Source organism: Nerophis lumbriciformis, linkage group LG02 (genome assembly GCF_033978685.3).
Source record: "Nerophis lumbriciformis linkage group LG02, RoL_Nlum_v2.1, whole genome shotgun sequence".
In the NCBI taxonomy this organism is placed as follows: domain Eukaryota; kingdom Metazoa; phylum Chordata; class Actinopteri; order Syngnathiformes; family Syngnathidae; genus Nerophis; species Nerophis lumbriciformis.
In genome coordinates, this window is record NC_084549.2 from 4,280,001 (window position 1) to 4,296,019 (window position 16,019).

The 16,019-nt window shown below is 40.0% G+C and overlaps 1 protein-coding gene across 2 annotated transcripts in view; it reads right to left on the reverse strand.

Annotated features, from left to right (window-relative positions):
• eef1akmt2 (EEF1A lysine methyltransferase 2) overlaps nucleotides 1-11,218 on the reverse strand; it is a 20,146-nt gene extending 8,928 nt beyond the window's left edge. Inside the window, exons 1-4 of one of the 2 annotated variants that reach the window (XM_061932051.1) lie at nucleotides 11,077-11,218; nucleotides 10,831-10,896; nucleotides 7,776-7,890; nucleotides 7,352-7,459 (exon numbers count right to left, since the gene is read on the reverse strand). In XM_061932051.1, the coding sequence (XP_061788035.1) occupies nucleotides 7,352-7,459; nucleotides 7,776-7,890; nucleotides 10,831-10,896; nucleotides 11,077-11,174 (387 nt within the window). In that variant the 5' untranslated portion in view covers nucleotides 11,175-11,218. Of the gene's footprint in view, nucleotides 1-7,351; nucleotides 7,460-7,775; nucleotides 7,891-10,830; nucleotides 10,914-11,076 lie in introns of both variants that reach the window. The other variant, XM_061932140.1, reaches the window with a different exon arrangement.
• Between the last annotated feature and the right edge of the window lie 4,801 nt (nucleotides 11,219-16,019).

Below are 16,019 nucleotides of genomic sequence, written 5' to 3' on the forward strand. Positions count from 1 at the left end.
TCTCCCTCACAGATTTTTATGAGAATATTCACAAACTTAATTAATTTCTCATGATAATTACGTTCCTAATTGACCCTTTTTTGAACCCTGACATCCATACTGCTTGGTGTGACAGGAAGGTGCTTTGAAGTCTTTGACGTGTTTGTGTGTGTGACGACTTGCACACCCTCGGGCTTTACATGTACACAAACATCAAGACATTCAAATAAAAATCAAATAACTGTGGCGTGTCAGGAGAGATAATGGAGAATGTCAGTATACATACACGCACACACGCAAGGAAGGCACGCTCGCACGCACACTCTTGTATTTGTTACCTTCTTGAGATATATAAACCCCGTTTCCATATGAGTTGGGAAATTGTGTTAGATGTAAATATAAACGGAATACAATGATTTGCGAATCATTTTCAACCCATATTCAGTTGAATATGCTACAAAGACAACATATTTGATGTTCAAACTCATAAACATTTTTTTTTTTGCAAATAATCATTAACTTTAAAATGTAATGCCAGCAACACGTGACAAAGAAGTTGGGAAAGGTGGCAATAAATACTGATAAAGTTGAGGAATGCTCATCAAAGCAGTAATCAGAGCCCGCACGCACGCCCAATCGCCCAACCGCCCGCCCGCCCGCCCGCCCGCCCGCCCGCCCGCACGCACGCACGCACGCACGCACGCACGCACGCACGCACACACACACACACACACACATTTCTAATAATATAATACAAAAAGGTTGTCATTTTACAACAAAAATGCGATTATTTTATTTGTATTTATTATTTTTGAAGTAAAAGTCTTCACAGGTGTGCTTAAAGCCCATCCAGAGAATGCCAAGAGTGTGCAAAGCAGTAATCAGAGCCCGCACGCTCGCACACACACACACACACACACACACATTTCTAAAAATATAATACAAAAAGGTTGTCATTTTACAACAAAAATGCGATTATTTTATTTGTATTTATTATTTTTGAACTAAAAGTCTTCACAGGTGTGCTTAAAGCCCATCCAGAGAATGCCAAGAGTGTGCAAAGCAGTAATCAGAGCCCGCACGCACGCACGCACACACACGCACGCACACACACACACACACACACACATTTCTAATAATATAATACAAAAAGGTTGTCATTTTACAACAAAAATGCGATTATTTTATTTGTATTTATTATTTTTGAACTAAAAGTCTTCACAGGTGTGCTTAAAGCCCATCCAGAGAATGCCAAGAGTGTGCAAAGCAGTAATCAGAGCCCGCACGCACGCACGCACGCACGCACACACACACATTTCTAATAATATAATACAAAAAGGTTGTCATTTTACAACAAAAATGCGATTATTTTATTTGTATTTATTATTTTTGAACTAAAAGTCTTCACAGGTGTGCTTAAAGCCCATCCAGAGAATGCCAAGAGTGTGCAAAGCAGTAATCAGAGCCCGCACGCACGCACGCACGCACGCACACACACACATTTCTAATAATATAATACAAAAAGGTTGTCATTTTACAACAAAAATGCGATTATTTTATTTGTATTTATTATTTTTGAACTAAAAGTCTTCACAGGTGTGCTTAAAGCCCATCCAGAGAATGCCAAGAGTGTGCAAAGCAGTAATCAGAGCACGCACGCACGCACGCACGCACGCACGCACGCACGCACACACACACACACACACACACACATTTCTAATAATATAATACAAAAAGGTTGTCATTTTACAACAAAAATGCGATTATTTTATTTGTATTTATTATTTTGGAACTAAAAGTCTTCACAGGTGTGCTTAAAGCCCATCCAGAGAATGCCAAGAGTGTGCAAAGCAGTAATCAGAGCCCGCACGCACGCACGCACGCACGCGCACGCACACACACACACACACACACACACACATTTCTAATAATATAATACAAAAAGGTTGTCATTTTACAACAAAAATGCGATTATTTTATTTGTATTTATTATTTTTGAACTAAAAGTCTTCACAGGTGTGCTTAAAGCCCATCCAGAGAATGCCAAGAGTGTGCAAAGCAGTAATCAGAGCCCGCACGCACGCACGCACGCACGCACGCACGCACGCACGCACGCACGCACGCACACACACACACACACTTCTAATAATATAATACAAAAAGGTTGTCATTTTACAACAAAAATGCGATTATTTTATTTGTATTTATTATTTTTGAACTAAAAGTCTTCACAGGTGTGCTTAATGCCCATCCAGAGAATGCCAAGAGTGTGCAAATTGTGTTAGATGTAAATATAAACGGAATACAATGATTTGCAAATCATTTTCAACCCATATTCAGTTGAATATGCTACAAAGACAACATATTTGATGTTCAAACTCATAAACATTTTTTTTTTGTTGCAAATAATCATTAACTTTAAAATTTAATGCCAGCAACACGTGACAAAGAAGTTGGGAAAGGTGGCAATAAATACTGATAAAGTTGAGGAATGCTCATCAAAGACTTATTTGGAACATCCCACAGGTGAGCAGGCTAATTGGGAACAGGTGGGTGCCATGATTGGGTATAAAAGTAGATTCCATGAAATGCTCAGTCATTCACAAACAAGGATGGGGCGAGGGTCACCACTTTGTCAACAAATGCGTGAGCAAATTGTTGAACAGTTTAAGAAAAACCTTTCTCAACCAGCTATTGCAAGGAATTTAGTGATTTCACCATCTACGGTCCGTAATATAATCAAAGGGTTCAGAGAATCTGGAGAAATCACTGCACGTAAGCAGCTCAGCCCGTGACCTTCCATCCCTCAGGCTGTACTGCATCAAAAAGCGACATCAGTGTGTAAAGGATATCACCACATGGGCTCAGGAACACTTCAGAAACCCACTGTCAGTAACTACAGTTGGTCGCTACATCTGTAAGTGCAAGTTAAAACTCTCCTATGCAAGGCGAAAACCGTTTATCAACAACACCCAGAAACGCCGTCGGCTTCGCCGGGCCTGAGCTCATCTAAGATGGACTGATACAAAGTGGAAAAGTGTTCTGTGGTCTGACGAGTCCACATTTCAAATTGTTTTTGGAAACTGTGGACGTCGTGTCCTCCGGACCAAAGAGGAAAAGAACCATCCGGATTGTTATAGGCGCAAAGTGTAAAAGCCAGCATGTGTGATGGTATGGGGGTGTATTAGTGCCCAAGACATGGGTAACTTACACATCTGTGAATGCACCATTAATACTGAAAGGTACATACAGCTTTTGGAGCAACATATGTTGCCATCCAAGCAACGTTACCATGGACGCCCCTGCTTATTTCAGCAAGACAATGCCAAGCCACGTGTTACATCAACGTGGCTTCATAGTAAAAGAGTGCGGGTACTAGACTGGCCTGCCTGTAGTCCAGACCTGTCTCCCATTGAAAATGTGTGGCGCATTATGAAGCCTAAAATAGCACAACGGAGACCCCCGGACTGTTGAACAACTTAAGCTGTACATCAAGCAAGAATGGGAAAGAATTCCACCTGAGAAGCTTCAAAAATGTGTCTCCTCAGTTCCCAAACGTTTACTGAGTGTTGTTAAAAAGGAAAGGCCATGTAACACAGTGGTGAACATGCCCTTTCCCAACTACTTTGGCACGTGTTGCAGCCATGAAATTCTAAGTTAATTATTATTTGCAAAACAAAAAATAAAGTTTATGAGTTTGAACATCAAATATGTTGTCTTTGTAGCATATTCAATTGAATATGGGTTGAAAATGATTTGCAAATCATTGTATTCCGTTTATATTTACATCTAACACAATTTCCCAACTCATATGGAAACGGGGTTTGTATAAAGATGTGTATTTACAACATTAATAATATATACATACTATGCAAATATAAAAAAGCTTGTTGTGAAAAATGAGTTGGAATTTCACAAGAAAAACTTAAGAGTTTTGGCAGTATTATAATAAAAGTTGTAAATTTACTCAATAACAGTCGCCGCAATTTTACAAGAAAAGCTTAACATTTTGGCAATGTTATGAAAAGAGTCGTCATTTTACTCAACAAAAGTCACAATTTTATAAGAAAACTTAAAATTTAATAATCGGAATTTTACTTGGCAAAATTATGACAAAAGTAATCATTTTATTCCAAAAATGTCCCTATTTTACAAGAACAACAAAAAAAATTGGCAATATTGTGATAAAAGTCAGAATTTTAGATGACAAATGTCACCATTTTTGCATTAAAAAGTAATACTTTTACATAATAAATCAAGCTTTATTGCAGACTCAAGGTCCAAGTAGACATACAATCACATACAGTACATAAAACAAACAAAATACAGTATAAAAAGCATTATCACATAATATTAAAAAACAGTTCTTGTGCATATTCAGTAAAAGGCATCTAATAAATAAATAAAAGCAGCAATAAAAATTAAAAAATTTAAATTAAAAAATAAAAAATAAAAAAAATAATTAAAACAAATACATATATATATATATTTATTTTTTATTTTTATTGCTGCTTTTATTTATTTATTAGATGCCTTTTACTGAATATGCACAAGCACTGTTTTTTAATAGTAAATATTTTAATATTTTAATATATATACTTTAAAAATGCGTCTACACATTCTATAAAAGGCCAGATACCAGTGTTTCCATTAGAGATGCGTGGATAGGCAATTATTTCATCCGCAACCGCATCAGAAAGTCGTCAACCATCCGCCATCCACCCGATCTAACATTTAATCAAACCCGCACCCGCCCGTTGTTATATATCTAATATAGACGATGCAAGGCATTAGTGAGGTTATAAAGCTTTTGCCTGTTAAAGAAAGGAGACTGATCCAATGCAGCACAGACATTCGCGTGCCACGCTGTCACGGCCCAGACGCACACCAGTGCGCAATCATATGGGAGCCGCGCTGAGCGCACCTCCAAGCGCGTGGAGGTGCGATGTCCCTCGCGCCCGAGGCTTCAGTGCGCATCGCGGCGGCCATCCTACTCGTCGCGGCCTAGCCCTCGCGGCTCTCGCTGCCGGCGACGGCCGGGTATGGGCCCGACGCTCCAGCGCCATCCATTTTCAGGGCTAGTTGATTCGGCAGGTGGGTTGTTGCACACTCCTTAGCGGGTTCCGACTTCCATGGCCACCGTCCTGCTGTCTATATCAACCAGGGTGAGCCCCACCCCTTTCGTGAGCGCACTGCGCGCGGAGTGACCCCTGTTACGCGCCCCCGGCCACGGGGGTGGCGGGCAGGTAAGCTGCTTACCTGCTGCGCGTGACGCCGGCCGCGGCGAAGGCGGACGAGGCGGGGTGTCGGTGCGGTGGGCGCGGTGGTGACCCTGGACGTGCGTCGGACCCTTCTCGCGGATCGCCTCAGCTACGGCTCCCGGTGGGGCCCTCTCGGGGGAAGGGGCCTCGGTCCCGGACCCCGGCGAGGCGTCCCTTCTCCGCTCCGTAAAAGTGTCCATCTCTTTTTCTTTTTTTTTCTTCTGTTGTGGCATATGCTGCAGGTGCCTGCTCGTTTTTCGTATGTGGGTAACAACATTTAACTATGTATATATATTTCCGAATTGGTTTAACTGCCACCCGCCTGAATCTATTTAAAATCTAATTTTTTTTTATTTCAACCGCCCGACCCGACCCGACCCGCGGATAAAATCTAATTTTTTTTAATTTCATCCGCCCGATCCGCGGATAATCCGCGGACTCCGCGGTTGTGCCCGCAAACCGCGCATCTCTAATATATATATTTTTTTTATTATTTTTTTTTATTGCTGCTTTTATTTATTTATTCGATGCCTTTTACTGAATATGCACAAGCACTGTTTTTTAATAATAAATATTTTAATATTTTAATATATATATACTTTAAAAATGCGTCTACACATTCTATAAAAGGCCCAGATACCAGTGTTTCCATATATACGATTGGTACCTAACAGAACTACACCTAGGATTGGTTATCTGCATTATAAGATCATTCTTGGACCCGTGCAGTCTACATATAAAGTTAAACATCAGTTTTCTCAGGGTGGCGTGGAAGGTGTTGATCCCTAAATCACAAAAATATATACAGTACCGTATTTTCCGCATTATAAGGCGCACCTAAAAACCACAAATTTTCTCAAAAGCTGACAGTGCGCCTTATAACCCGGTGCGCTTTATATATGGATTAATATTAAGATTCATTTTCATAAAGTTTAGGTCTCGCAACTACGGTAAACAGCCGCCATCTTTTTTCCCCGTAGAAGAGGAAGTGCTTCATCTTCTACGCAAGCAACCGCCAAGGTAAGCACCCGCCCCCATAGAACAGGAAGCGCTTCTTCTTCTACTGTAAGCAACCACCCGCCCGCGTAGAAGAAGAAGAAGCGCACGGATATTACGTTTCATTTCCTTTGTGTGTTTACATCTGTAAAGACCACAAAATGGCTCCTACTAAGCGACAGGTTTCCGGTTCATGAAAAGACGCAATCTCTCCATCCGCACACGGACTACTATTTCACAGCAACTGCCTAAAGACTTTCAAGAAAAGCTGGCTACTTTCCGTGCATATTGTAAAAACAAGATAGCTGAAAAAAAGATCCGGCCAGAGAACATTATCAACATGGACGAGGTTCCACTGACTTTTGATAGTCCTGTGAACCGCACTGTGGATACAACGGGAGCACGTACGGTGAATATTCGCACCACAGGGAATGAGAAGTCATCCTTCACTGTGGTTCTAGCTTGCCATGCTAATGGCCAGAAACTTCCACCCATGGTGATATTCAAAAGGAAGACCTTGCCAAAAGAGACCTTTCCAGCCGGCGTCATCATAAAAGCTAACTCGAAGGGATGGATGAAGAAAAGATGAGTGAGTGGTTAAGGTAAGTTTACGCGAAGAGGCCGGGTGGCTTTTTTCACGCAGCTCCGTCCATGTTGATATACGACTCCATGCGCGCCCACATCACGCTGGTTTTTAATATATTATTAAAGTTTGACTGACCTATCTGACTGTTTTTTTGACATTCCTTTAGCGCAGTTAGATGCGGCTTATAACACGGGGCGGCTTATAGGTGGACAAAGTTTTGAAATATGCCGTTCATTGAAGGCGCGGCTTATAACCCAGGGCGCCTTATGGTGCGGAAAATACGGTATATCAATAGTGTCTTCAAAGTGTGCAGTTTTTTTCCTAAAATAGGGCCTTTGTCGAGGCGAGAACCAATTATTCATGTTTATATTGATTTTTATGGGGAACTTATTGGTTTGGCAAACATGGCCAACATGGTTTGAAGAACTTTGTAAGTTGAGGCTCCATATTAGTGTGGAAAGTGTGATGTGCCACTTCTAATTGACTTATTGACGCGTGGACGTTGCTTCAATCACAGACAGAAACCCACCTTAATACTGACATGAGTCAAGTCCTCTGCTTGGAGAACACTTTTCGCCAATTGCACAGAGGCTGCGGAGTAGTCGATACCCGTCAAGTTCCTGAATCCATGTTTAGCCTTTGGACAGAGAGGACAAAAACTGAATTATTGCTCATTACCAGAATGTTAAATAGTATTATGAAATTGTATTCTATTCTTCTGTAAAAATGTATATGCCTGAACATGAGAAAGGATTTTCTAATATGAAATGGACAGGGATAACTTATAAAGGTAAGGAGTTACTATGCATAACTCTTGTATTTCATTCTTGCATTTAGGCTTTCTAGTACTGTACTTTATACATGTGTTCTGCACACAGTTTAAGTGGGAATTGAGGAATGAAACCCGTTGGTAGACCAGGGACGTCCTGTACATGATGCATATGGTTCCATACCAGTTCAACTAAAAAGGCTCCATTTCCTGTGCCAATGTCAAGAATGGCAGCATCTTCTGGAATATTAGCTTTGTCCATCCATTTTAGCACACGGCTCATGCTTTCCTCGCCAAACCTTTCATTTGAAAGACAAAAACAAGAAATATTAAGCATAATGCAATGCAAACACACACACATATACATATATATATATATATATATATATATATATAGTACAGGCCAAAAGTTTGGACACACCTTCTCATTTCAATGTGTTTTCTTTATTTTCAAGACTATTTACATTGTAGATTGTCACTGAAGGCATCAAAACTATGACACCTGTGAAGTGAAAACCATTTCAGGTGACTACCTCTTAAAGCTCATGGAGAGAATGCCAAGAGTGTGCAAAACAGTAATCAGAGCAAAGGGTGGCTATTTTGAAGAAATTAGATGACAAACCATGTTTTCAGTTATTTCACCTTTTTTTGTTAAGTACATAACTCCACATGTGTTCATTCATAGTTTTGATGTGACAATCTACAATGTAAATAGTCATGAAAATAAAGAAAACACATTGAATGAGAAGGTGTGTCCAAACTTTTGGCCTGTACTGTGTGTGTGTATATATATATATATATATATATATATATATATATATATATATATATATATATATATATATATATATATATATATATATATGTCTTAATAAGGTTATCCAAAAAATAGTGCTCGATACCGTAGTAGAGCGCAATATATGTATGTGTGGGAAAAAAATCACAAGACTATTTCATCTCTACAGGCCTGTTTCATGAGGGGGGGTACCATCAATCATCAGGACCTCCTGATGATTGAGGGTACCCCCCCTCATGAAACAGGCCTGTAGAGATGAAATAGTCTTGTGTTTTTTTTCCCACACATACATATATATATATATATATATATATATATATATATATATATATATATATATATATATACATACATATATATATATATATATATATATATATATATATATATATATATATATATATATATATATATATATATATATATATAGTAATATATATATATATATATATATATATATATATATACAAATTTATATATATATATATATATACATACACAAATTCCTGCTGAAATCCTATGTATTGAATGAATAGAGAATCCTTTTGAATTGGGAAAAAATAGTTTTTTAATTGAGAATCGTGTTGAATTGAAAAAAAAATGATTTTGAATCGAATCGTGACCCCAAGAATCGATATTGAAACGAATCGTGGGACACCCAAAGATTCACAACCATAATATACATATACATATATATATATACATATATATGTATGTGTGGGAAAAAAATCACGAGACTACTTCATCTCTACAGGCCTGTTTCATGAGGGGGTTCCCTCAATCATCAGGAGATTTTAATGGGAGCATTCACATACTATGCTTTATATAGGGCACAGAGTGGGTGGGTACAGGCTGGTGTAGGGGCGTGGTGATTGGCTCATGTGTTACCTAGGAGGTGTTTCCGTCTGTGGCGGCATGCTGATACAATTTCGCTGCGCTTGTTGAGGGATGACAGGTCTGGACGGTATATGATAAACAGTTTCTCTTTCAAGCATAGGTTGCATCTTTTATTACCACTATTGTAAGGTGTGCTGGATGCAAGAATTTGCCATGTTATTGAATATTCAACATTATTGTCTTTGAGGTCCCAAATGTGTTTGCTGAGTTCTGTGGTATTCCGCAGGTTTTTGTTCCTGAAAGAAGCCTTGTGATTGTTCCATCTGGTTTTAAACTCTCCCTCGGTTAATCCTACATATGTGTCGGATGTGTTAATGTCCTTGCGTGTTACCTTAGATTGGTAGACAACTGATGTTTGTAAGCACCCCCCGTTGAGAGGGCAATCAGGTTTCTTGCGGCAGTTGCAGCCTTTGTTGGTTTTGGGGTCGCTCTGTCTGGGGGCCGACGGCTCATTTGCAATTGTTTTGTTGTGGTTTGAGATAATTTGTCGTATATTGTTCATACAGCTGTAGCTCATACATACATACATACATACATACATATATATATATATATGTATATATAAATATATATATATATATATATATATGTATGTATGTATGTATGTATGTATGTATGAGCTACAGCTGTATGAACAATATACGACAAATTATCTCAAACCACAACAATATATATGTATATATAAATATATATATATGTATATATAAATATATATATATATATATATATATATATATATAAATATATATATATATATATATATATATATATATACATATATACAGGGGCGCCGAAAAGGGGGGGTAAAGGAGACGGATTCTAGGGGCCCATGATGGAGGGGGGCCCAGAGAGGCCCCTAATGATGATGAAATTATAATACAGAAAAAATAATGACACTGTGTTGGGGGCCCTGTAAAGATTCTTTTCATGGGGCCCAAAATCTCTAGCGGCGCCCCTGCATACATATATATATATATATATATATACGTATATACATATATATATATATATATATATATATATATATATATATATATATATATACATATATATATATATATATATATATATATATATATATATATATATATGTGTGTGTGTGTGTGTGTGGTTATGCTGTTATTTATCCTCCAGCTCTTGTATTGTATGTATACTCCGTTCTATTTTTGTATTAGTTATATTTATTATTGTCCTGTTGATATTGTAGATCATTTGGTAAAATGACTGTTTTGTTGTTGTAATTTTCGAACACACCACCAGGGTGTGCACATCAGGGAATCAGTTATTTACCACTCTCTCATGCAGTGCGTATGTCAAATTGCTGTCCTCCTGAAGTCTTTATTAAAGCCGAGTTATTCATGCAGCTCGACATGGTTCTTCCTACTGGTAACCACAAACAACGACAGATATGCTATCTTATAATAATGCAACCAAACAAGTTCCCTAATGTGTTAGTTGATATGTTATCTTATAATAATGCAAGCAAATACTTTCCCTAATGTGGGATAAATAAAGTTACCTTGGGTGCAAGTTTTAACTGGATTACCATATCTCACCAACGTCGCCGATGTCTTGGAATGTTTCCAGTTCCCTTCGGTAAGCATCTTCCCAGCTGCAGGACACAGCAAACTAACATTGATGATGAGAAATAACTTAAACTACTTCACAAAAAAATAAGGAGTTTACAGGTTAGCGCTAGCTTAGCTGTTCCGGTAGCTATCTGGAGGAATAATAACAATCACGTTATCTTCCCTTAACGTGCACTAGTGAAACATTGACTCATAACTCTTACTATTCTTTGGTTCCGAGTTGTGAAGTGTGAACATCATTATCCGAGCCGCTGTCCTCTTCGGAGTCCGACCTATACGTGCTCGCTGTAGAGGCTTCCATGTTGGATTATACGCGCCAAACACTACATTTCCCACAAGGCATTGCGCCCATTGAAAATCACTTAACCGAGCCGCTGTGCTCATAGACATGTTCTAAGGGTACGCAGCATGGAGTGCTACTGCCTACTGGCGCTGACGAGACGCGGGGTCGCCATCTTGGAGTGGTGATCCGCTCCACTCAGTGCAATTCATTTGGCAGGAGCAATGAACTGTCAGCGCATTTAATTCATCTTACCTCACTGAATAATACCACTGATTTTCACGCGCTTTTTTGTCATACGTGTAGCTATGATAAAGGACACATGTTTTATTATTCATAGTTTGCTTAATAGTAATAGAATATTCTTATATTCTATAAAAACCAGACGTCCCAGATCAAGATTGGGAATATAATCCTAGAAAAGGGGGAAAAAAACGGTCAGCTATTTTTAAATTGAAGAAACAATATGATTAGGATATATATACATGTGTATATCCTACATAAACAATGTATGAATACATTAGATATCTATATATCTTATAGACTGTATCTCTGTTGCTGCAGCAGCAGAGAGTTTATTCTGCCTTGACACTTTGTATTGATATTTTCTATTACATTCTTCCCTTAAATGATCATGTTTACAGTCATTGTTTTAGATGTATTTTTTAATGTATGTCGCTTTGGATAAAAGCGTCTGCCAAATACTTCAACATAAACATATATAAACACCTCTCTCGCTATGTCCACTACTTGCTGTACATATCCTACCAAGTCAGACCTACACTGTTTCAATGTCCATTTCTATGATGATGCAATTGTTGATGACAGAAGTGTTGATATCAACCAAACCTAACCCCCCCCTCCACATCCCACACCCCGGATTGTAAATAATGTAAATAATTCAATGTATATACTCTGATGATTAACTTGTGTGATGGCTGTATTATGATGATAGTATATATTTGTACCATGAATTGATTAACGTGGACCCCGACTTAAACAAGTTGAAAAACTTATTGGGGTGTTACCATTTAGTGGTCAATTGTACGGAATATGTACTGTACTGTGCAACCTACTAATAAAAGTCTCAATCAATCAATCAATCACCTGAAAGTCTTTATATCAGCTAAAACCACCAATCTGTTTCACTGGATTCAGAATAAAACCAAATTCTGTCTTACCCAACAATGTTAGTATTGGAATATTGTTACTTGAAGACTTATTCCTGGTTACAATTATTACTGTTAAGAAAGTATTGTCTTATACTTTGCCTAAAGTACGGCTGGTGAATTTTGTTTTAGGTTGGGGCTGAAAGTTAGTAAACCAAACCCCTGTAGGGGGGTCATCCTCCCCCAGAAGATTTCTTTGTGATTTTCACATACAAATGAAGCATTCTGGTGCATTCTGACAAAATAATGAAGACAAAACAGAACATTTCATAGGTTTGCAGAGAACTATATACAATATGCACACTGAACCAATAGTTATTAACAATAATTTTAAATCTTACTTGTGAAAAGTAATCCCCCGATTCATATTTTCAACAGTCCGCTCATTTGAGCAGGAGAACGCTGAACACCAGCCCGGCATCTTTGTTTTCTACCTGTCAACTGTCCGTTTAGGCTGCTCGCCGGCTCCTCATCTGGTACCCTAGCACCTTCTAAACCCTCAAATCTAGATTCCAAACATCCCAGAACAAGCTAGTCAGATTACTTCTAGACCTCCACCCCAGATCACACCTCACTCCTACCCACTTCTCCAAAGTGGGCTGGCTCAGGGTGGAGGACAGAGTAAAACAACTTGCACTGAGCCTGGTCTATAAAATCCGCTACACCTCCCTGATACCGAAGTACATGTCAAACTACTTCCTTAACGTAAATGACCGCCATAACCACAACACCAGGGGGAGCTCCATTAACCACGTCAAACCCAGATTCCGATCTAACAAAGGTCTTAACTCATTCTCTTTCTATGCCACATCAATATGGAATGCGCTCCCAACAGGTATAAAAGAAAGGGCATCTCTATCCTCCTTCAAAACCGCACTAAAAGAACACCTCCAGGCAACTTCAACCCTAAACTAACACCCTCCCCGGATTGTTAATAATCAAATGTAACATACCTTTTCTTATGCCTTCTGATCTCTCTCTCTCTCTCTCTCTTTCTCTCTCTCTCTCTCTCTCTCTCTCTCTCTCTCTCTCTCTATGTCTACTACTTGCTGTACATATCCTACCAAGTCAGACCTACACTGTTTCAATATCCATTTCTCTGTTCTCAATTGTTGATGACTGATGATAACAACCAAACCAACCCCCACCCCCCCACCCCACCCCCCTCCACACCCTGGATTGTAAATAATGTAAATAATTCAATCAATCAATCAATCAATCAATGTTTATTTATATAGCCCTAAATCACAAGTGTCTCAAAGGGCTGCACAAGCCACAACGACATCCTCGGTACAAAGCCCACATAAGGGCAAGGAAAAACTCACCCCAGTGGGACGTCGGTCAGTGTTACGTTTTGGACCAGTTGTTCCTCCCAAGGAATTCAAGTCACAAGTCGCTCCCAAGCTCTTTATGAGACTTAAAGCTGAGTAGAAAAACCACCAGAGACAGAATAGGTATTTTGTAATATATTTGCAAAGCTTTGCATATACATTGAGACCAGTCCAGCATAGAACATTCAATCGCGCCGCCAAGATGGTCTGCCCCCCCCCCCTCCCCAACCAAAAGACCACAATTGGAAGAAAAGCACTAGATGTTTTGTAATATGATTATGAAATAAAAGAAGTAACACTTAAATTCGGATATATGTAAATATCTGCCTCCGACAATTCCCCCTTCAGATCTTCTAAAAAGATCTTTATCACTAGTACAACACTTCTAAAATACGCCCCTCTTTAAGCTAGCTAGTAAAAAATTAAAAGCATAGTTACATGGGAGATAAACGGATGGAATCTATGTCAATGTCGTCACTGTCAGGGAAGGAAACTAGCATTTCTCGAAAGTCACCACTTTGCTTGACCCCCTTCAGTGACATAGCAAACCCAGAAACAGGGTGTATATACAATGTATACACTCTGATGATTATCTTGTGTGATGACTGTATTATGATGATAGTATATATCTGATAGTATATATCTGTATCATGAATCAATTTAAGTGGACCCCGACTTAAACAAGTTGAAAAACCTATTGGGGTGTTACCATTTAGTGGTCAATTGTACGGAATATGTACTTCACTGTGCAACCTACTAATAAAAGTCTCAATCAATCAATCAAAGTTTGCTACCTTATTCATACTTTTTGTCAAGTGATTTTTTTTAAGCAGGGTTGCATGAGGTACCTACACATAATGTTACGTTAGACAATGTATCACACACAGTAACGTAACGTTAGACGGCGGGCAGCAGCACCGCGTATTTTAGCCACCTACAAAAAGACAAACATAGTCAAATAAAGGTCAGTTAAAATGCATACTATATTAAGAATATGTGTACATATTGCATAGGGCCCTGACATCTAAAAAGTACAACCCTGTTCATTGTTATGTTGATGTATTTGTTATGTTTTCCATGTGTACGCACACATAAACACACATACAGCGTGAGATGAGATCAATGAGATAAGGTAAGAACAGGATAGAAACTCAGTTCGCCGCCTCAGGAAAGGGAAGCAGTGCAATGTCAACACCGTGTATGGTGAGGATGGTGTTCTGCTGACCTCGACTGCGGATGTTGTGGATCGGTGGAGGGAATACTTCGAAGACCTCAATCCTACCAGCACGTCTTCCTATGAGGAAGCAGGGCCTGGGGAATCTGTGGTGGGCTCTCCTATTTCTGGGTCTCAGGTTGCCGACGTAGTTAAAAAGCTCCTCGGTGGCAAGGCCCCGGGGGTGGATGAGATCCGCCCGGAGTTCCTTAAGGCTCTGGATGTTGTGGGGCTGTCTTGGTTGACAAGACTCTGCAACGTCGCGTGGACATCGGGGGCGGTACCTCTGGATTGGCAGACCGGGGTGGTGGTTCCTCTCTTTAAGAAGGGGAACCGGAGGGTGTGTTCCAACTATCGTGGGATCACACTCCTCAGCCTTACCGGTAAGGTCTATTCAGGTGTACTAGAGAGGAGGCTACGCCGGATAGTCGAACCTCGGATTCAGGAGGAACAGTGTGGTTTTCGTCCTGGTCGTGGAACTGTGGACCAGCTCTATACTCTCGGCAGGGTCCTTGAGGGTGCATGGGAGTTTGCTCAACCAGTCTACATGTGCTTTGTGGACTTGGAGAAGGCATTCGACCGTGTACCCCGGGAAGTCCTGTGGGGAGTGCTCAGAGAGTATGGGGTAACGGACTGTCTTATTGTGGCGGTTCGCTCCCTGTATAATCAGTGTCAGAGCTTGGTCCGCATTGCCGGCAGTAAGTCGGACCTGTTTCCAGTGAGGGTTGGACTCCGCCAGGGCTGCCCTTTGTCACCGATTCTGTTCATAACCTTTATGGACAGAATTTCTAGGCGCAATCAAGGCGTTGAGGGTATCTGGTTTGGTGGATGCAGGATTAGGTCTCTGCTTTTTGCAGATGATGTGGTCCTGATGGCTTCATCTGGCCAAGATCTTCAGCTCTCACTGGATCGGTTCGCAGCCGAGTGTGAAGCGACTGGGATGGGAATCAGCACCTCCAAATCCGAGTCCATGGTTCTCGCCCGGAAAAGGGTGGAGTGCCATCTCCGGGTTGGGGAGGAGATCTTGCCCCAAGTGGAGGAGTTCAAGTACCTCGGAGTCTTGTTCACGAGTTGGGGAAGAGTGGATCGTGAGATCGACAGGCGGATCGGTGCGGCGTCTTCAGTAATGCGGACGCTGTATCGATCCGTTGTG